At 35.8% G+C, this 24,099-nt stretch overlaps 1 protein-coding gene across 2 annotated transcripts in view; it reads left to right on the top strand.

Annotated features, from left to right (window-relative positions):
- Positions 1-17,517: 17,517 nt before the first annotated feature.
- The window catches only part of LOC106135155 (zinc transporter ZIP11), a 47,569-nt gene continuing 40,987 nt past the window's right edge, over positions 17,518-24,099 (top strand). The window contains exons 1-4 of one of the 2 annotated variants that reach the window (XM_060946512.1): positions 17,518-17,791; positions 17,870-18,095; positions 19,910-20,100; positions 20,776-20,963. In XM_060946512.1, the coding sequence (XP_060802495.1) occupies positions 17,684-17,791; positions 17,870-18,095; positions 19,910-20,100; positions 20,776-20,963 (713 nt within the window). In that variant the 5' untranslated portion in view covers positions 17,518-17,683. Of the gene's footprint in view, positions 17,792-17,869; positions 18,096-19,909; positions 20,101-20,772; positions 20,964-24,099 lie in introns of both variants that reach the window. The other variant, XM_013335378.2, reaches the window with a different exon arrangement.

Genomic DNA, 24,099 nt, shown 5'->3' with positions numbered 1-24,099 from the left:
AATCATACATATAAATATTTTTTTAAACGTGAAATAAAATATGATTCTCAATTTGAACTGTATGTTCGTATGTAAGTATTTATGTTTATCCGCGATTATCTCAAGTATCGCTGAACCGATTTTGATACGGTTTTCTAGAAAGTGTTTGTTAAATTTTGTGGAAGGGTTTAGATATTGAACTGACTTTAAAAAAGGAGGATATCTATTGGAGGCGGTTGTTTTTTAATTTCACAAATATTAACATATTCATAATATGTATTTTCAATGGGAGCAATCGAGTATTTATTAATCCAAATAAGTAATCGATAGTTAATCGCATGCAAATATCGAAACTATTATTCACGCTGTAACGGCGTGTATTTAGTAAGTAACAGATTACAGACATACCTATTTACCTATACGTGCCAACAGTCGAAAATATGTCAGCACAGACTGAAAATTGGTCGCTAATAATACAGATCGTATGGCCTAAGAAAATGTTTTGCAAATTCCCACGTAAGCAAAGCTCCAGACTACAGCTACTCGTAGAATGAAAACAGGTTTTTAGAAGACTAGCGGTCCCCGCAGCTTGCCCGCGTGGACATCGGGATTTGGCTTTTTAGTTCAAGTTGCCCCCGAGGGAATAATTTTTCGAAAAAAGCATTGCTTGTGTTAATCCGAATATAAGATACTAGAAATTCTAGCTTTATTTAAATAAAATACGTTTATGTAAACCGCATTCAACTCTGTTTAAAACTTATGAACCAATGCTTTAAGTTAATTTTCAATTGACCATAAGCGCTCCTTATGTAATCCACCTGTGAAAACTGCGTTATGTTATACTTATAACGTATCTGAAATTTTTTTATGTTATTTTTTTTTATCATCCCAGTAAGTTGTTTGGAAAAATATTTAACATATTATTAAATGTACATATAGGTATTGATCACGCATGCTCTCTAGACGTAGAATTAGCGTAAGGGGATAAGTATAATGGGCTTGCGCATTCTTATAGGAACAGCAAGGAAAAATTCTAAATAAATAGCATTTGTACTAACTGTACCTATTTATTAAAGTAGGACTAATTTTATAATTACAACTTATATCTTCATGAGACATAATTTACTAACATCTTTAATGAGTATAATAAAAAAGCATGGTGAAAAAGCACGTAATGAGTTTAATTTCAGTCAATAAAGTACTTAAGTAGCAGTTTACACTGCTAATGGGACATACGGTACCCCGTTTTAAAAACGTACTTACAAAAAGTTCTGTGAAGAAAATTACACTGAGAAGTGTTGAAAATATTTTTTGACAAGTCACCAATGTTTCTTTACTTGTTTATAACTTAAGGAAAAGAAACGCAGATTATCTCAAACTTTCATGGCTGTTGTTTTCACCAACCAAAATTGGGTAAAGATGTGATAAGTGCACCACGCACGTATCATGATATCCAATGGCCTAAAGGTTAAGTTTGTAGATTCAGAGTTCGATTTCCATTTCGGGTAAACCTATTTTTAGAGATTTTGTGTTAAATTCATCGGACCACATATAAAATTTGAAGTAATAAATAAGGAATTATAAATTTAACTTATAAATTATTATACTCATTCAGTCCCTTCAAGACTCTGTCTACCCCGCAAAAGATAAAGACGTGACCATATGTATGTATGTTAACTTAACTATAACTTGAGCATTAAATGTTATCTTAGTAGGTACTTATTTGACTTTTTGACCTCAGAAATCTATATAAGTATGAAGATTTGTAGAAATGAACATGAACATGAACATGAACATTGGTACCACACCCAGCCAAGCAAAGCCTGACCCAGTCTAGCTGGATACACCAGGGGGCACAGATTTTATAGGGAGTGACACGCTCAGGGATGGGAGAGGAAGGCCGACCAGCCGCAACCAGTCGACCACAATCGACCGACTATACAGCCTATAGCCAATATAGGAATTGAGGAAGACGGGTATTGCGACGGAGGAGAGCGTTGATGTGTTGCGTCTTTCCTTCTTTCTTATTTTCTAATTCTTCTTTTAATGGTTCTTTGTCAGTTTCATTTATTTCGTAGGAATCTCATGCTGCTGTGATGAATTTTGTTATTTGTCGCGATGTCTGCCCATTCTGAAGAATATGTAGTGTAGGATTTCATGAGGCCTTCTTAATAAATTATGTAGGAATATTATCCCCGTTTTGATAGTTTTTGTGGTTCGGTTCGGTCGGCTGTTTCAGATCTGCACTCGCCAAGTCATTTCTTGCGCCATCTTCAAGCCTTTATTCTTGTCATCCAAATTTGCCTGTGACTTTCTCTCAAGTTGGCCGCGTTGTGTCCAATATGAGTTCTTCCAGTTTGAGGTGTTGATTCAGCTTGTAGTGTTGTTTCTGTCGTGTCTCTTGTATGTGCACTTCCAGATGCAGCATTGGACCCTATGCGTCGTATTTCTCCAATTAGTAGCATTGATTCCGATGTTATTTCCTCTAGTTCACCGCCCTAGTTTCAATGCCGTCCGCATATTCTCTTACCGTATTTTTCCAGATCTCATTTTCGCCTCCAATGCCTCCTGTTTCCTCCGGTTCCAATATGATATCTGTCAGTTCGCAGTATTAACTCTAGTACATCATGTTTTCTCGAATTCATGCTCTTGATTCCAATTTGTTGTGTGTCCTCAGGTTTGCAGCATTAATTACAAAATGACCTCTATTAGTTCGCAGTATTAATTCCAATACATAATGTTTTCTCGAATTCGCAGTCTTGATTCCAATACGTCATGATTCCTCAGATTTGCAGCATTGCTTCCAATATAATTTCCATCAGTTCGCTGCATTGATTCCAATATATCGTGTTTCCTCGGATTCAATCTTTTGATTTCCATACCTACGTTGCGTTTTCTCAGGTTTGCAGCATTGATTCCAATATGACCTCTATCAGTTCGCAGCATTAATTCCAATAAGTCATGTGTCCTCAAGTTCGCAGCATTGATTCCAATATGACCTCCATCAGTTCGCAGCATTAATTCTAATATATCATGTTTCCTCACGTTCGCAGCATTGATTCCAATATGACTTCTATCAGTTTACAACATACGTTCCAGTACATCACTTTTCTCGAATTCGTTGTCTTGATACCAATACGTTGTATGTCCTCAGGTTCGCAGCATTGATTCCAATATGACCTCTATCAGTTTACAGCATTAGTTCCAATACATCATTTTTCTCGAATTCGTAGTCTTGATACCAATACGTTGTGTGTCCTCAGGTTCGCAGCATTGATTCCAATATGACTTCTATCAGTTTACAACATACGTTCCAGTATATCATTTTTCTCGAATTCGTTGTCTTGATACCAATACGTTGTATGTCCTCAGGTTCGCAGCATTGATTCCAATATGACCTCTATCAGTTTACAGCATTAGTTCCAATACATCATTTTTCTCGAATTCGTAGTCTTGATACCAATACGTTGTGTGTCCTCAGGTTCGCAGCATTGATTCCAATATGACCTCTATCAGTTTACAGCATTAGTTCCAATACATCATTTTTCTCGAATTCGTAGTCTTGATATCAATACGTTGTGTACCCTCAGGTTCGCAGCATTGACTCCAATACCTCTATCAGTTCGTAGCATTAATAACAATACATGATGATTTCTCGAATTCACAGCCTTGATTCCAATAAGTCGTGTTTTCTTAAATTCGCGGCATTGATTTAATAAGTCTTGTTTTCTGAAGTTCGCAGCATTCGTTCAAATACATCGGTTTTCAGTATTTCCTCCAGATCATAGATCATAGCGTTGATTCCAATCTGACTTCTCCGATTCTTAGCACTGATTTCAATACTCCATTTTTCCTAAATTTTTTTCAGTACTCAATTTTGATTCATGTCGTATTTCCTCCAGATTCCAGCATTGATTTTGATGTGTTGATTTTCTTCAGCTCGCCCTACTTTTGCTTGCTGCGTGAGCTTGCGGCATGGCTTCCGATACTAATATAGAATATTATGAGAGTTAGTTATGTCTTCTAGCTCCAGCTCGGCAACAGAGGCCGTATTTTTGTGACGTGGTTCTTTTCTATTGCATTGTGTTTGTATTATTATAATCTGAGGTTATCAGTGAGATTGACGCGATCTGCCTTTTTGTATTTTCTGTCGCGTTTTGCTAGGATTATACCTAACCATTTTGATACGCATTTATCTTTTTTTTGTTTTTCTTAATATTTGTTCTCTATTTCATTTGTTTTATCATCATCTTCAATATTATATACTATGTATGGTAGGTATGTCATGTTTCCATCCGCTACGGGGCGAACGTTGGTTTTGAATTTATATAAAGGTTCCATGCAGCAGATGGTCCAGATTAATTTTATTATTTTACAATCGATGATGATGTTGTGTGTGCGTTGTTGCTTTTATTTTATATAATGTGTTCTTTAAGAATTGGTAAGATCTGTGGAAGGAAAGTTGTCTGGAAATATAAATGCATTAGTATAATTAATCATGTGCAATCTGAAAAACAAAAACGCAATGTAGTGAACGGTCTAAGAGCCGATTTTTTGTAATGATCCCAGCTTCTATTGTTTTTGCCAGATGTGAACTTTTCGTCCCTTGGCATTGTGGAGCAGGTAGCTGGAATGGGATAGGAGAACTTTCTATTTGACCAACTGCCCAAGCGGCCTTGTATTTTAGTATTGTTTGGATTTAGTTATGATTTTTAATATGTAGATTTTAGGTTTATGAAGCCCACGTGGTAACGGTATCAGGGAATTGGACATACAGAATTGTTTTTAAACAACCTAGTTAGTCTTAGTAATAAATATACCCGTTAAGTTTCTTCAAGATAGAAAATAGAAGCATATAGGTACTTACGTATAGAAAAAATATTTCTTATACGTCCTTGAATAGAATTACTTGAGCGATATCAAGTGGTGATATAATTTTTGGCTTTATGCAGTTATAGATGAATTTTTGATATTGTTAACATCTGACGCTTGTTTTTGGCTGCTTTGTATGACAAAAGCCAATGGAAAAAGGAAAGATCTCACCGGGTTTTCTGCCACACGAACGCACGTATAATCAGCTAATCTCACACATCACAACACAACACTTCCAATACAGTTTATGCAAACCTTTATATAATATTATAAGGTTTGTAATTTCCCGCCAAAGTAGCCTAATTGCAATCGGCACTGCAAGTGGCCAACAGATGTTGCAGTCTATTGTGCTGGACACGACCGTGTTCGTCCGATGTCCAAACAAGACTCCCCAAGATTTGTAGAAATGAAAAGATAATTAATTCACTTCTTTTTCCTAATTCTCGTCATATAATTGTTATATGTCATAAAACTGTATATTAACAAACGACAGTGTATATAACAGACGAAAAATATGATAAGCCTAATTAAATGAAGTTGAACAAAAATTATAATGATGACAAACAGTCCTGAAAATAGAATTAATACGACAACGAATTACTCGCTAAACTTTTCCATATGCACTAAATTAACATATTATTATATTATCTATGCAAATACTGTCATAATGTATGTAGGTAAACAATGCGCAGCGGGGTATGGCTGTACACATAAATAGAACGATGAATAGAGCTTTGCGGTATATTCACTGGTAGTAACTTTTTGCCCTCACCACTGTTCATTTGCTCAGGGAAAATTCTATGGAAATTAAAAAAAATAACAACTGTCATTTGTTAAACTGTCAGTTGTCAAATAGTTTACCTATTATTTAATAAGTTTTATTTCTACAGATGAATTATTGATTTAAGATTTATATATGCAATGCATTATGGATAGAAAGAAATTGCCAATTACATAACACTATTATTATTACTTATACACTATTTGAATCTCAATTCTATCATCAAGCGAACGAACGTCCTGAACGTGGCCTATCGGTCCTTTTAAGACTGTAGGCTCTATCTATCCCGCAAGGATAAAGACGTGACTATATGTATGTATTACCCAACAATACTGCGTTCATTAAATTTATGTTATCTAGTGTTTATGAAATTTATGTTATCTAGTGTTAACGCAATTTCTTTATCTCTAGCTCTTAGTTCTAGGTATATGTACATTATGTGATTTTGAAAATGAGAAATTTTAAATGAGAAAGAGGAGGATTTCTATCGCAATCAGAAAACAGTCTTCATTTTACAGTCTAATTATGTACACTTTGTATTAGCGAAGACTTAACTATGGAGATATGTCATGATTCGAAAATTTTTTCGCCAAATATAACAAAATATTAAACGTAGCTTGTGTCTTCAAGGCTCTGTTGTAAGATTATGTACCTAAACCTTTCTTATGAAATTTAGCCCACCACCTTTGTTGTTGATTTAAGGTGCTGTGCTGTGGTGAAAACAGTACAAAAAACATTGTAAAAGGCTTACAGTTTTTTTTACTCAACACCTATTTTCATGAAAATTTTCATAGCAATAATATCAAAATGTTTTTACACAAATAATTTGTTTCATACAACCATGCACATCATTCCACTTGTTTGTAAACGTTTTAACTGTAGTTTCGCGAGAATTTACCAGTTCCTCTCCGAGACATAAATGCGCACAAACGCACATATTTCATGTCTCCAGAGTGTGTTACGATGTCCGGTTGAAAATGCACTATTGTACTGTACGTATATAACTAAATTCAAGAAAATCGTTTCAAAATATACGCATTTCTCATCTTTGTGAAAGTTAAATTAGCAAGTCTGATTCGCAATCTAACTAGGACTAGGTTAATAAGTCAGATTTTTCCTCTTTGCCAAAACTCCCTAAGAAACTATGGCAGTTTAATAAATACATATATAGAAATCCTGGCTAGACGTTCCGAAAGATAATATGCGTGCCATTGGTTTTAAAACTGAGGTCGCTACATGCTAGACAAAGTGGAGACGGGGCGCCTGGGCCCGAAAGAAAGTGGCTGAGGGTGAAACTTTAAAGAATACGCAAAGAACCGATTTTTAAATAAGTACATAGTTACTTACCACAAAAACTATAAGTGTCGAGGTGCCGACGTCGTGGAATGTAAAGAATCAATAAGATAGAATTGATGCAAGACTTACCATATTTCATGATAATTATTTAATTATATTTCTATTTTAGAGTGTGTACCTTAATTTAAAAAAAAATACTTCATTTTTACAGCATATACGCTGATAATTTTAAGTGTACAAAAAGCTCGTTCAACTACCGCACATTTATCAAAAATGCTAACATTATCTCCATAATGGTTAGTATAGTCCAGATGTAATGATAGGTTGTAAATAACGATGATTCAAACGTACCAGAAAGAGAAGCAGGAGAGCGCAGTGGCTGGCGCTCGTCATGCTTGCGGTCTGCCACACTCGAGCGCGGAGCCAACCGTTAAAGCTATCTGCCCCGATTACCTTACCGACGATAATACAAAGAACTGCACAAATTCTGACAGTCCAAATAATAAATATCACTCAAATTTAATTAAGTATATTCCACAGCACAATATTGCAAGCTCTGAGTTAGAGCACGAAATGCGCCGGCACAAGTTTCCCGCGCGAAAGTATCGCCTGTTTCGACGGCCACGCTATGCGCCTGCGATGTCTCGACGGGACTGCGCGGTGGTTAGCTCGGATCGCTCCGTTGATGATGGTGAACAGTTAGCCACCGACGGGGAGGGAACACCACCTGCTTGCTTGTTGGTACTTTATCGTTCTCACGACATGATCGTCAATCTGCTCGCAATTCGGCAATCTCGTGATCTACATAGTTGATTGGCATCGGATTAGGGCGGAATTGGGTTCGGCGGTCACTTCGATGCGTTCATTACCGTGACATTCGCGTGGAGAAATTGCTCAGAATTATTGATTGAACTTGCAGTACGAATGAACATCCGCAATAGATGTTGTGACTTGTAATCTCTTCATCGACGACTTAGCGGTTACAGGAAATGATCATACGATCAGATAGTTAAATACCATTATTTTTGACTGAACTCATTGAGGCTATCGGATCAATACAAAATTAAAATCACTGTAGAAAGTTAATCAAGTTCTTGATGAATACCATAGATATCTGATCTCCGATCCGACCCAGATAATTGTAGTAACTAGCTATACTTATGAGCTTGTAAAGGATGTGTTGCAAAATCTTTTTTTTTTTGCAATTTCACGCGTTAATCATTTCAATTTCCATCTATTGACGTTAGATAAAATACGGCAGGTGGTTTCCGCAGGTGACGGCGACGATGCGAACCAGTTGACCGCTTCAGTCACGCCCTTACTTTGTTTATGTAATGAGTTCTTGTTGCTTAGTAATTAAAATCTATGCCTTGTACGCGTCACTGCATCCGAAAGGTTATCAGAGTTCTTTATACCATACTTTATGGGAAATCCTTTTTTTTTCTGTTACTCTCAAAGATGATCGCCTGCTTAACCAAGTCTTTAATCTTGGATCTTTTCAGTATTAAATAATTGACAGCGAAGCACAAAAACTGAAGTAATTTTAAACCGTACAAAATCTTAACGAAATTCTAATCGTCTCGGCTAGTATTTATTGGATCACTACGTACAATTTCGCCAGAAACAGTTTTTGCGGCGATCACAGGCGCATTAGGCGTGGCGTGCTTACAGTAAACTCCGACCGGCATCCAAAAAACATAACAACATGCCCGGGAAAAAATAAGACACTTTTCTTCGAAACCGCTTCCATTGTCATAAACTCGCGATAAAATAAATTGAGTGTGTGTAAAAAGTTACCCGATAAGTTCCCCTATTGATGCTAACAATGTTATTTTATTTAATTTTATTTACAGTGAACTAGAAATGTTTAACGGGAGATATCAACAATGTCTGCGGGAAACATACACGACTTTCATTGCAAAGGAACAATGAGTGAGGAAATGTATAAATCTTGGAAGCGTTTAGACAATGTGGACGTGATGTCAGGGCTGTCCGGAGTACCCATTCATTCTCTCGGAGGGTCGGGTGATGCCTGCGATCTGGACAATTTAAGTCACTTTGAGAGGTTTGTCTCTGGGGTTTGTCTGAACAAACAAAGGCAGCGACAATTTCTCAGGACAATTTGCTTATTTTACCTTCACTATTATATGATCACAGACTTTTATCCGCAGTTTTGCCCGCGCATATTTAGCGTCAATTACAAAAGAATGCCGGCTTCTCTCAAATCTCGCTGGAACTATTTATAGTTTTACCGGGATGAAATGCGTACCTATGTCCTTCTCCGTACTCCACACTATATTTATGCCAATTTTACGCAGATCGGTTCAGTGGTAAAACTGTGAAGAGGTAACAAACAAACAAACTCACAATTGCATTTATAATATAAATCTAATTATTTAACCTTTTTTATTTAACATGTAACATACGATCTTGACTGTGTGCACCATTAGCCGAAAACTTGAAATGTGGATGTGGATCGTAAAAGGCGACTAAGAGAAAGGCTTATAAACTTAGGATTCTCTTATTGGCGATGGGCCTGTCACTATTTGAATCTCAATACTATCAATAACCCAAACAGCTGTACGTGGCCTATCAGTCTTTTCAAGACTTTTGGCTCTGTCTACCCCGCAAGGGATAAATACGTGATTATATGTATGTATATATAGATCTGAAATGTGTACCTTTAGTTATGAGCAAACATTTTAACAATCATACTTGGTCAACAATATATCATATACACAACTTTATACCTAGGTATATGGACTAGGTGGTTCGGCGACCTTACAGCAAAACTCGATAAAAGTCGGTTTCAACTGTTACAAGTCATTTAGTCAGAAGCTTATTGTTGTAGGTACCTACTATTCAAGTTGCAAATCATCCCTCATGATTATGCCCTATAATGCGAGCGATCATTATCTATGATCATGTTGAGATAAATGTGTGGAATTTAACAATATACAACTGCACCTACTGTTTAAAAAGAACACTGAACTTGAACTTGACGCGGCAGTCACAGATGTCGGCAAATGTAATAAATTGCCGACGATTGCTTGCCCCGATTCCATTTCCATTAATTCCGACAGAATGTGCGATTACAAGCGTCAAGGGAAGCTTAGTGTATGGCATGCGCGTGCCATTCGCGCTTTTTTGCTATCATTAGGGATAAATAGATAACATGCCGACAACTTAGAAGTTAGGCAGCCTTAAACTCGCTTTTGGCAGCGACTTCGAATGGACTTTTCTCTTAGAATTCCGTATAATCAAAATATATTGGAAACATTAATAAACCGCGCAACTTCTTTTAAGGCGCCATTTCTATATTTGAACAGGTCTATACTGGTTGCTTCACATGTTAAAAATAATGTAAGTTAAGTATATGAAGTTACATGAATACATAAATCAAATTATAACGTATAACCTATATAATTTGATGTAGGTACATGTGTTACCCGAGAGGGTATGATAAGGTAAAGTGTTCAACTTTCTTAAACCAAATAAGATAGTTAAAGTACTACGGCACAGGATAGTTACGCGCATATAAGTATTTTTGAAGTGCACGAATTTACCTAATTTGATCTCTGTATCTTCGCCACGTTACAGCGAGGCTTCGCATCTCCGCGGCGAATTCAATGATTTATGACGTCTAATCTTCCGCATGCTGCCACATTCGAACAAAAGAGTGCGTGTGTACCGAAATCGATATAAACAGTAAATCGAGAGCCCGTTACGCAATCGCGAGCGGTAATGTACCTACTGGCGCATGGGAGGCAGTGACCACACCGTTTGATCTTGATGGTCATCAGACATCTATAACATATATGCAGATGGCTTTGACAGACAATGTAACAGTATTCACAAGTCATGATACCTAATTTATACCCAAGATGCAACTTGAAAGTATATCATGTATTTGAGTTTGATTTTTAAAGATGACATTTTTATTAAGTTATCAACTTCATCAGGTCATCATATAATACAATTACTCAAGTACTCACATATACGAAAGTTTTAAATTATAACTAATAAAATGAGTAAAGAAATATGAAGTGTTTGTTGTTATGTTTAATTTGCTTGCTCACATTAATTTTGTGGTAATTTAAGTGTTAAAATTACCACAGCTCTTGAACTTATCTTTTGATCAGCGTGTGATAGTTAGTAGTAGTAACTACTTTATTATAACGGAGAGTAAATATTTACGGTTTCATAGAATTTACTTTTAAACCTCAAAAACTGTCTCCATTGAGTTTAACGCAAACCGCGTAAACTGTTTGGATAACGGATCATTCGGTCTTCACACGGCCATCCACCATGGATGACCGCGCCTCATTTCGACCAGACTAATCGTAATTTCAGAGTGCTAGGAAATAGGGCAAAAAGCAGAGGCCGGAACAAGCGGGCAACTGGTACAGCGAAAATTTGAATAATGACGAATATAGCGGATTGTTTTGTTCTTTCTACGCTACGCTGGCTGCGTCCCAAGACGCGCTACGCCTGACATTATACCAAAGAGTTTCTTCCACAAGCAAACTGAGAATTTTGAACACTCAATGAGATTTATTAGTGAGAGTAGACCATGCGGTGCTAACTAGCGTGTCTGTTACAAATATATTTAATGACCGAATTAAGTTAATGAATGTAGTTTTTACAACATCTATCGTTATGTGCATTTAACACATAGTGCGTTTATTTATCGCTTTGTCTTATAATTATTATTATCTAAAAAGTCTAATTTTTGGTGTGTAAATGTCCTTAGTTGTATTCGCTAGTGGGTATCAGCGGTATTCATCTTGATTATTATTTTTACATTTACAAATTTTGAATGTCTATTTGATGTTCGTAAAAATACTCTCCAAGTACATTAACTTAACCATAAAGTCCTTCCTAACTTTATCTACAACAATAAGAATAGAAACAAAAAATTGTACCTATTGTGCTTAGGTATACATACATACATAAAATCACGCCTCTTTCCCGGAGGGGTAGGCAGAGACTACCTCTTTCCACTTGCCACGATCTCTGCATACTTCTTTCGCTTCGTCCACATTCATAACTCTCTTCATACAAGCTCGGCGGTTTCGGGTACTTTTGACCTGACCCTTTACCAGGACGTCCTTCATTTGATCAAGATACGTTCGTCTAGGTCTTCCCACTCCGACCTTTCCCTCCACACTCTCCTTGTATATCTGCTTAGTCAACCTGCTTTCATTCATCCTCTCCACATGACCGAACCATCTTAACATACCCTTTTCTATTCCTGTAACTACATCTTCTTTCACATCACAACATTCCCTTATCACGCTGTTCCTTATCCTGTCACTCAATTTCACACCCATCAAACTCCTTAACGCTCTCATTTCCACTGCATTAATTCTGCTTTCATGCTTCTTTTGCCATACCCAACTTTCACTCCCATACATTAATGTCGGGACCAACACGCCCCTGTGCACAGCCAGTCGAGCCTTTTTGGATAGTTTCTGACTGCTCATAAAGGCATGCAAAGCTCCATTCACCATGTTCCCCGCGTTCACTCTCCTTTCAATATCACTATCACACTTGCCATCTGATGTAAACTTTGATCCTAGATATACAAACTCTTTCACTTGCTCAACTTTTTCTCCTCCAATCAAAATATTACATGCTGTCATTTCTTTCTCCATTTCAAAAACCAGTGTTTTAGTTTTACTTACGTTCACTTTCATTCCTTTCTCTTTTAAAGCTTCATGCATACAGTTTACCATCTCCTGTAACTCCTCCGCTGATGACGCCAGTATAACCTGATCGTCGGCATAGAGCAGACATTTGACGAGTAACTCATTCATCCTTAATCCACTTTTAGACTCTTTCAAATCTGTCAAACAGCTATCCATAAATAGGTTGAACAGCCACGGTGACGCTACACATCCTTGCCTAGGTATATTTGGAAATTTTAATTGAAAACTCCTAACACTTGATTTTTTTATAATATTTACTTTACATGTACCTACCTATGCCGCATGTGAAGTAAATATTATAAAAATGCCAGGTTTTGGTTAAAATTATTTAATTTATTTATTAAGAAATGGTTGTATGTACCCTAAGTCATCATGGGTGAAATTTCGAATGCAGCTCTCAAGATGGACCTAAACTGCTTCTTAACACTTGGAGTGGAATGGTATTGGATTTACCTGGTCGTGTTATCGGTGCGAGAGGCGCCTCCCCGCTAATTGTGTCTCTATGTGGAGCATGCGGGACATAATACTACACTCCGGTAGGGCTGTCTCACTGATTTGTCTCTGTTTTATAATATCTGGGATACCTACTACATACCTACCTACACGACATACATTCTTCCTCCTGGCGATAATCTCGGTTATATCCTTACCACTCTGGAAATGACTTCAGGGTCTTGAATTGGGTAAGTAAGGTTTTTACACGAACTGACTCCTGTCTGACCTCTGCAAGCTGTACAGAGGAATGAAAGCTGCACTCTTAGAACAAAAAAGCTGCACTAGATGAATGTGCTTATTCCCTTGGTTGCCTTTACGGCATTTATGGAACAGAGGTCTAGTGAGTCTATTTAAGAAACTACACTGCATAAGAAAGGCAACCCTGAGTAAGTTTAATGCGACAACACCGCCCCTTATTGCAGGCTAGGCGCTTGGCGGGCAGTAAATGCTGGCTTGCGGCTACCTTCATAGGCGGTCACCATTCAACCTACAACTGAAATACGTTTATATCATTAACTATGTACGCTCTAAATGCGCGCCCCCGGTGTTTGCAAACTTGGTCAAGTTTGTAGAAATATTGAAATGTTCATACATTCATATAATCACATCTATATCCCTTGAGGGAAGAAGGAGTCTTCAAAAGATTGAAATGCCAACGTTCAGCTGTGTGGCTTAATGATGGAATTGAGACTTAAATAGTGACAGGTTGCTAGCCCATCGCCTAGAAAACGAATCCCAAGTATACCTATATTATAATAAGCCTTTCCCTATTCTAAAGTACCGGGAAGCAAATGTTCACAAAAACTTATATAGATATGAATGCATGTAATTCATATCTAGAATCAACTACACATATAACAATTTTTTTTGGTATAATGATAATGATAAATGACCAGTGGTTGTTTAGCGGAATGTCGCCAGAGTGAATTGTCTGTAGGTACAAGTCTCGTGATATGATGAGTAAAATGTTGTGAGATTAAAATACGCGAGATCCATTTCGTTTGGGTAGAATTCATTATGTGTAATATTATGAATTCATGTAGTTAAATCAGGATTTTAGACCAGTATCTAATATTATGATAAAATATACCATGTTCCAAAAGAGACATTTAAGGGAACTTCTTAGATGTTTTATATCCTTTACTTTTTACTTGAAATAATGGCTTATTTATGCAGCGATTTTAAGCAATACAGCATCAATCCATATCTTATTAGGAGCCTTAAATATATTTTAATTTAATATGGAATATTACTATTTATTTTTACATTATGTATTTAAATTAATATTTTTGAAGATATGGCAGATTTAAAAAGTAAAGACTAGCCGGCCGGCGATGCTCGCACGCGATAATAGGAGCTCTGAAGGAAAATAACAAACTTAAATAGATCGCAGTGTCAACCATTCAACGTTGCAGGCTTAGATTTGAGCGTTGAGTGTTTTTCACATGGCCAATTATATATCGCTCTTACAAGAGTACCTATTTATCTATAGAAAACTTGTTTGTAAGTATTGTCTAATGACAAGAAAACTGTGAACGCTGTATACTTATACAGAGATTGTGTTAATTGTAAAAGTAAAATAAATAAGTAAAAATGTAAAAAATAAATGCTGTTACGAGAAGGTATATAAAGACATTCTGTAATAGATTTTGGTATCAGCTTTACACCCGTGCGAAGCCGGAGCGGGTCGCTAGTGTATAGGTAAGTATATGAAAATTAATAGGTACCTCCATATTGTTTTATACTAGTCTTTTTTTAAGATGCAACGCAAATTCAAGATATTATGGACTTAGGATAATTATTACAATTTTACGTTTGCTCTGGATCTGAACATTTTTCTACTGCTTAAAATGCAGAACAAAAATGTTCAACTCTTTACTCTCTTTGTAGTCAATCTGCTGTGAAATTTATGTCAATTCAAATTCTAACGGTTTACTGCATTATTTACAAAAGTGACACGACAAGGAGAGGAGGTCACAATTATACGCCAATAATTCGGCAGATTCAATATAATTACAATACCGGTAAAGGTATTTAGATACAGTACAGCTGCTCCAATCTGCATTGTTCTACAAAAACGTAAAGTCATTTCGAGCCATTTGTCTGCATATCTTGACGTTAAAATGATATACTAAAATGCTATAATTATCAGCTTTTGGCAGTTTTGGCAATTCATCTATATTCAAATGGTGTGGTATTTTAAAAACCTTCATAGTTAAGTACAATAATTGTTACTTTTGCCTGCGGCACCGCTGTTATAGGCATTTCGACAAATCCGGAAGTTCTCTATCATTTTTATTATAAAGTGCATCACTGCCAAACAATCACTTAACTGGCTACCGAAGGAACATGCGCCTACTCATAAGAGGCGCTATGGCGAGAGTTGAAAAACACAAAAAAATCCTAAGCAAACATATGACGACATTATTATGAAATATACAAAATTCACCAAGACTTCACACCTACGGTTACGTGTATTGATACGACCCCTTCGTCTTCGCGAATAAAAGGCCGATTCTTCAAATAATTTTTCAGTCTTTAGGGAGGACGTAATGAGTAAGGTAGGTAATAAAGTATTTAATTTAAATAATTAAACAAGCTAAACTACGATCGACAGACTTTCCTTTACATGTAAAGAGTAGTACCTACGTGTCTCCTTTTATATAACTACACATTTACTATCTCATACGCTGGAGTTTGTTTTTCGATAATTTATGGGTTTATTACCTACTTATGATCTCAGCAACTCGGCGGTACGGTATTTAGCAATAAAACGACTCTGTATGGTTAGTTTTAATTCTATAGGCTGCCGACGTGACAGATACCAACATGATAAGGTCGTCTTGTAAATAATGAAGTATAGATTCCTAATCACCTCTTCTAAGTAGCGGCCTTGAAAATTGTTATTTTATTGCCAGCATGACTTCCTATTATCAAAAAATTAAATATAGTTACTTACTTAGGTAACTATTCCAGAATAGGAAAAAATATAAAGTTCCAGCAAACAATCGCGATGCGATATAAGGTACCTACAATATTAATGAGCACAAACAGAAATTTGACAAATAAAAGAGCATATTGTTTCGATTTCTATAGACACAAAAAAACCAGGATTTTCCAAGTTAAATGTCAATTCTGTTTCTAAAATAAATCAATATAAAATACCTACAAAAAATTTTAACTGTAACGTACTATCATATGGTAAAACGAAATTTTACGAAAAAAGAAGAATTGACGAAACTTATTCACCATTAGAGAACTTTTCCATAAGTACCTAGGTATTTGCAAAAAATATTAGGTACGGCACAAACTAAACAACGAGATTGTGTCTTTTTTTTTTTTTTGGCACATCGAAAAAAATAAAAGTCAACAATCTCGTTGTTTAGTTTGTGCTGTAATATTTTAGTGAAACTTCTTCATAAACTTTTTGTCAGTGTCTAGTTCTAGTCAGTCCTTATAGAACTTTAGATAGGTTAGTACAATATAATGGTCGTCGTATCTGTTATTGCTTTATTTCCCATTCTTAGAAATTTTTGGAATAACATTCAAAGTCATTTAATCCGTTATTGTAGCACTCTCTAACTTCATTCGTCATTCGTCATTCTTGTCCACAAACACTTATCTAATACCTAATAAGAAACCCTTATTTCGAAATACCTAGGTAGGTAGGTATATATTTGCACCTTTTGGGATAAAAACTCTGGGACCGCGGGGCCCATGTACCCGTCAGCTTTTCCGACAATCGTCGAAAAATCTGATTGAGGTATCTCGTGACCGGAGGGCTGAAAAGTATCTGGCTCAGAGAATTAGCATTGCCATCCAAAATTGCAATGCTGCCGGCCTTCTGGGCAAACTTCCGCAAGTTGATGCTATGTAGGGACTGTACAATTTTTGTAAATTTAATTTTTGTTTGTAATCAACTCTTTTTTTATAAGTAGATAGTCTTAATTTTTAATTAAAAAAATATATTCTTATTTAGAATAAAATATATAAACACAATCGTGTTTATTACTTGTTGATAAAACACAAATTTTCGTAAATATTTATCTGCACAATCAACTGTTATAGTTCCCAGCTTCGATCAAGCTTCCATACAAAAATGGAAGAAAATAGTGTCCGAACTGAAATTAGACATTTGAATATCATTTCAAGTATTGCGAAATAAGTCTCAAAATTTTATATATGATCGAAGAGTTCCAGTCAAAAAGTCCAATCTAGTTGTTTGTTTTCCCGCCAATACATACTGTTTATAACAGCTAACTAAAGCATTAGGTTACAGTTGTTTCAAATAAATCTTTAATTACGGTGTCATATTGTCATTGTCAGCTGTACCTCAGCTGTTACTGTCACTAAACATGACATTGACAGCACAGAAACTGACAGCTTAGACCAGTGTTCTATGAGCAGAGCAGAAGGTAAACACGTATTCAATATAAAAAGAACAGTATGAATAAGTTTTAATTTACTTTCAAATCGAATCTTTATTGAAATATGTGCCATGTTGAGTACTTAACATCGAGAAGGTATACTTAATACAAATCAATAAACAATGATAGAAGGTTACGGAGCAGTCACGCAGGCCCTTTTAGGGACACTATTAACGTGGGGACTTACTGCAGCTGGAGCCGGTTGTGTGTTCTTTATACGAGGGAAACACGTATGTACTTTATTCTTAAGTCAGAAATTTTTTTTAAGCGTATTGTACATATTATCATGATATTTCTTAATTTTTCAGAGAAAATTGCTTGATGTATCACTTGGTTTTGCTGCTGGGGTTATGACGGCAGCTTCCTATTGGTCATTGCTCAAACCCGCTATAGAAATGTGTGAGAATTCGGAATTATATGGAAATTTTGCATTTCTACCAATTGCAGCGGGATTTTTGTTTGGAGCTATATTTGTCTTTGGAACAGACAAATTTCTAGATTACTTAGGAATTAATTCTACAAACATGATGTTTGGTAAGTAACTTTATGTTTCATATGAATAAATAAACATAATAGTACAAACTATAATATTGATTTAAGGTGTTATGCATGGCATTGGTTTTGTAACTTAAGTCACCGATCAGACTAAGTTGAATGAGATTTGTTGTAAAGGTACAGGCAGCCTAAAAATATTTTTTTATTTAAATATATTGTAACACAATCCTGTTGAACAAAAGGCTTAACTTAATGCTAATGCATAAGCTACCTGTTCACCTTTGGATATAGTAAGAGTGTAGTCAAGAAAAACTACATAAAGAAAACAGATACTACTTTACTAACATAATATATTCATTAATATACCATTATTATACATACCTACATGCCCATAATATGCAGATAAGTTTTATTATTATTATGTTGGTACATAAATAGTGTGCACGGGACCCATGGGGACCCAGGGATTTCTTTATTTGTTTTCGATATTTTCAGTGGTTCTAAAAAAAACCATCTTTAATAACATGAATAAGAGCTGAGATGCATTATTATGTATAGCCCGCTGACTTTGAATAACCCTGAAAACAACAAAGTTAACTGGTTTCACTATAAATACCTACCTTCTACCTTATATTGCAAAATTACATGCTATTTATGAAGGTCGATCAAAATATCAATGCTTTGTACACTTATATTTGTGAGAATACTTACTTATATTTAAATAAATCTTAGTTCATTACTTTTTGTCCATGTAAATAAAGCTATAATATATAAGGAAACCAAGCATATCCTGACTGACATACATGAGCAGTTAGTTAATAAGTATTAATTTTCCATAAACAATTTTATTTTCCGTGAAGAATGAGGGGGGAAGATTATGCCTATCCTTATTGCACATCATTATTTTCTATCACAGTTAATCAACATAATTATGTTATCTGCATAAGATAAACTATGCACTTAGTTGATAAAACAACTTAATAGATTCTACTACGTCTTGAAAAATAATAAAAATCGTAAGAAAGTGGGCATTTTTTTTTTAAATAATCTTTGTATTTTTCTTACACAATAATGATTTTATAAGAATTCCCCTTACGAGTATATTTTTTTGAGCTGAGTTGTGATACCATAATAACATTTGATAAAGTAACAACATCCTCATACTTCACAGTAACAGTTCATTCCCATAATAACTATAACTGTGAAGTATGAGTATAGGAGTTTTTTTGTTAATGCTGTATTTAAGTACTTAATTCATAAATCAACTTCAAGCAGACTTGCTTATAGCAAAAATGACAATCTTTACTCTGTCTTATCAATAAATACATGACTACCAGATTGTAAGCAGGCACAAGGCGGCTCTTATCAGCGATGACAGTGAATGCCACTATATTTTATTACAACTTTAATTGAAGCCATGATAAATATAACGCTATCGGTCTATTTGTATGGGGAGCCATATGCTCTATTGTGTTTTGTATTTGTTTTTAATGCATTCAATTGGCTATTATGTGACTTGATGTCACACAGACTGTTATTTTTCAGTCACATTTGTGTTCCATTTCCAGGCTGGCTTGAGGTTACCTATGAAAAAGTCAAATTTCAAGCTATTCTTGCATATGAGATAATTGCTATCACATTATCAGATTCATTGGTCCATGATACAATATGGATTAATACACAGACTCAGAGAGCGCTTTCTTAGATGAATAATGAGGCCTCAGTGCGCTTTGATTATTCTCCAATTTTTATATTCACTATTCTACAAATTACCAGTCGTTTCCGTCATCCCCAAATGTATTAAACAAGTTTCTTACACAAATTCCTTATTAGCTTTATTTGTCTCGTTACAGCTATAACCAAGAGCAAAGATTCAAAAGACAAGCTGGAGGATCTAGAGATGATGACAGCGCTGAACAGGCGGCCATCATCGAGTGTTGTCAACTTGGACGGGCATCCGCCGCCTGCTGATTTTGCTGACTGCATCACTAACCAGCACACAGCGCAAAGGCGAAGGGGTCATCACCATTCACACCAAGATTTGGTAAGAAGAAGCTTTAATTGGTTTTGCATTTGCGTTTCAATCTAAATGTACGAGAGCGACGATCTTAGACTATTTGATTCGACGATTGCATTAATTTGAAGAGTAGACTGTAACATCTTTGTGTGTGTGACGTTGTATTAATATCCTTTGTTTGTGTGCGGTCCGATGCGCACATACATGCTTAAAATGGCACGATCATATAAAAATTAAGATACATCTTGTCTTTCGTTCGTTAAATACTGAAAGCCACCCATAGGCGTTCGTTCAGCTTAGTTTAGGTTCTTTGATCTAGGGGCCTTTTTACTCACGTTATCCTATTTTCTCCTGTTCTATATCTTTTAGATAAGCTTAGATTAGAGACACAGTAAGAGTTCTATGTTCTTGCGTAACTCAATTATTCACTCGGTAGTATCAAGTGGTATTGATTGAAGGTAATGCTCTCCCACAATTATAAATTATGTAATTGCACTGTACAATTTGAAAATTTCTACTATAGTATACATGTTGTGTCAAACAACCACATACATGTAATATCAAAACATTAAAAAAACCCTTAGCAGTCAACCTACAAACACGTAATATAATTATGAACGCACGTTATATTAAGGTATCAATTGCAATCTAGAAACAAAACAATCACATAAATAAAGAGTAATGGATATGTTTTTCCAGAAGGCGGGCGAGAACGGTGAGGGCGACCGTCGGGACAGCTTAGCCAAGGCTCTAGAAGCGCGGCAGTCCCAGTGGAAGAGAATCATGCTCCTTGTGGTCGCCATCACAGTCCATAACATCCCGGAAGGTCTGGCTGTGGGGGTGTCGTTTGGTGCCGCCTCTTCCACTAAGAAGTCTTTCAATGCTGCCAGGTTAGTGCTTGTTTTGAAATATCACCGCCGATTACTAGAGTACGTAAAAATAAAAAGAAAAGTCGTGGTAATGGATCATGTGTAGGTAAAGCTGGTTGCGCCTTTTACTATCTCTATTTAGGTATTAGTATTTAAAACAGATATATGAACACATACTTCTTTTCATCCTTTTCATATCCAAGAGCGAGCAATAAGTATTTCATATTTCTAAGGCTAAAATCAAAACTGGTAAAATTCTATTATCCTCGTCGCTAACTCAGAAAATGCCATAAACATTCGTACACTTCGTCGGATAGATCACCGTCGCCATCTATCGATATTAAGACCAACTATTTAAGATTCTGATAAGTCAGAATCACCACCAGGTACCTAACATTAAACAAGCAGAGCTTCGTGGCTTGGAGTTCAAAGGTAGCGCCACCTATGAAGGAATCACTTCATGGTTCAATACAAACCTAAACAAAGTGATGCTTTATGAAATGTAGCTGTGCTGCCATCTCAACAAAGTTGCCACATTTATTTACTACGTTCTTGCGTTTTGCGTCCACGCATATAACTCTACCATTATTTAGATGGCAGTACTAGAAACAAATGATAATTAACTAATAACAATGAAAGATTTTTCAAGTTTATTTGAGTCTAGTTTCAAATTTATTTGATTTAAATTTAATATTTATATAGGTATTCGAAAAGTATAACATTTAAAGTTCAAAGAGAATAGACTAGAATTTTTATTCCCTTGGGACATTTTCACATTTCTCAAAAGTCTTGTTACTTAAAGACTGAATTAATTATTACTTATAATTCTTATGAATGTTTAGATAGGGCAAGCACGTATAAGTCCGCCATTTTGTTACGTCAACAGTAGGAACGTGAGGCACCGTTGGTGCGGCGTCGGCGCAGGAATTTCATTGATAAGTAGCGGGCATGGCGGGACGTTAGCACCCGCTTCTATGTTAACGTCTTTAAGTTATCTGCGTGTCTACTTAAATTTTCCTATCCTAATTCTCTGAACTTCATCTACAGCAGTTTGTGGAAAGGATCTAGGAAGTGTCGTTAGGGAAATTGATATTATTAAATAAAAATACCTGCTGTAGATATATATTTTTGATAACGCGAAAATTCTGGCTATTCTGGATAAGCACGCATACAATTAAAAATTAATTTTTCTTTTTCTTAAAATATGCGGACTTTGGAAAGGTTTATTTCTAAGATTGTTAACTTGTTTCACTTATAATATATTTTTTTAATTGAGGGCGTTACTTCCGCCTTCCGCGCTGTTATCATATTAAATAGAATGATAAGATATGAATGGTACCCAGCAACCGCCAGGGCGAATGCTGTGGAGGGTCCGAAATACACACGTGCTTTTAGGCTTTTTTTATACAAAAAAAAAAACAAAAAAGTTTTCTATATTAAATTTGTTGATAGTGACTTGCGAGAAACTAATCTTAGTTCAGTAAGTATGCTTTTTTAGATTTGTTACTGCAATATACTAAATCTTGGACCTTAGGTAATAGGTGAATAACTGTTTTATTAGTTTAATAATCAAGAAGTTTTCGAATCACTTGATTAACAATTTTTTAATCTACTTATTAAATCATAATAACAAAGCAAATTAAAATTACTACTCCAAATATCCTTAAGCCTTTTTAATTTAAATGTTTTTCGTTTAATAAATATTTAAATTATGTGACATGATATAATGTGACTATATTTTTAACGCCAAACAATATTCGTATATTGTTCGGATGTGGTACCTTATGAAACCGCGTCGCAGACAGTGTACATACCTAATACTAGCATACAAGTGTACAAATAATTAGCCGTTAGACATTAGTATTCTGCGCAGACGCTGTTCTTTTTATTAAGTATATTTTTTACGTTTTCAAGTAAATATGATAAAATTATCAATTTTATAGGTGTAGTATGTTAAATATTTTAATATGTTTTCTCTCTATAAATTTTGGTCAATGTAAATCGAATGGATCTATTGTTTTCTCACATAATTGTGTTGGACACAAAACGCGGAACAGTATTTTCCCGTCTTCTTGAATATTTGGCATAAACCGCTGTTACGCCTACTTACTAGCCATAAGCATGCGACTTTTATAATCAATATTTTTCAGACTCGTGTAAGATTTTTTTGACACACGAATTGAATTTGGTATGGCACGAGAAAAGAATATTATTTGTGGAATTTACGAGTATTCAGTTAGTGTTGAAAAACAATTCTGTTTGTATTATGGGGTCAATATTTACCTCCATAATTAATAGTATTTATAGTAACTACACTTGAGTTTCAGGATCGTATTTAGGAGATTTAAATTTCATTGTTACTCGATGGCGAATCGTAGGAATTTCTTTTCCGTTTTTCTAACCGTCTTTTCATTATCGACTCCGGTCCATCTATCGGGAGTTCTTTTTTTTTGTATATCATAAAGTTTGTGCTGATATTCATGGAGGTGATTTCCTGCAATCGCATTAGTGGGAGTTGGATAAGAGGGAAGCAGAGTTGCAAAACGAGCATTTCGCCGTCGACGGTTCATTTGTAGTTGCGTCGAGTCGAGCCAAATCGCACGCCGGGCTGCGGGGGCATCGACCCCCGCGGCTCAGACGTTGCCGTCACCGCCGCCGCCGGTGAAACTATTTCACTGAAAAATCAACCTTGACGATTTGTCGCGTCGGGCATGCCGCGTGGGTGCCTCCCGAGCATATTCATAACCGTTAAATATTGGCACCTCGCACTAATGTGCGCCGACGTCGCTATTCCAACTATTTTAGGCATTTGACGGTTCATTGGTTACTAATGAAAATTAAGCGGGGCATGGGCCTATTTTGAACCCGTCGTGTTTGGGTACAACATTATATTGGTTATCAAGAATATTTTCCTCATCGTTGCGTAGGTACCTACTTATTGTCTGTGTTTGGCTCAAGCTGGGGTTTGCTAAAGATAAATGTAAGAGATACCTTTAGATTACTTTCATGATAAGAAAAGATTGGCAAAGTTTTTACAGTAGGCCACTTGCATAACGCCAATTTTCGAAAATTTTAATGCATTGTTGTTGGTATTTCTGTCCTTTAATCACTTCACAGCACATACGATATTCACAGGGAAGAAGCCTACCACTTCATT

The sequence above is a fragment of the Amyelois transitella genome, chromosome 11 (assembly GCF_032362555.1).
Source record: "Amyelois transitella isolate CPQ chromosome 11, ilAmyTran1.1, whole genome shotgun sequence".
Classification (NCBI taxonomy): domain Eukaryota; kingdom Metazoa; phylum Arthropoda; class Insecta; order Lepidoptera; family Pyralidae; genus Amyelois; species Amyelois transitella.
This window is presented reverse-complemented; position numbering and strand designations above follow the sequence as displayed.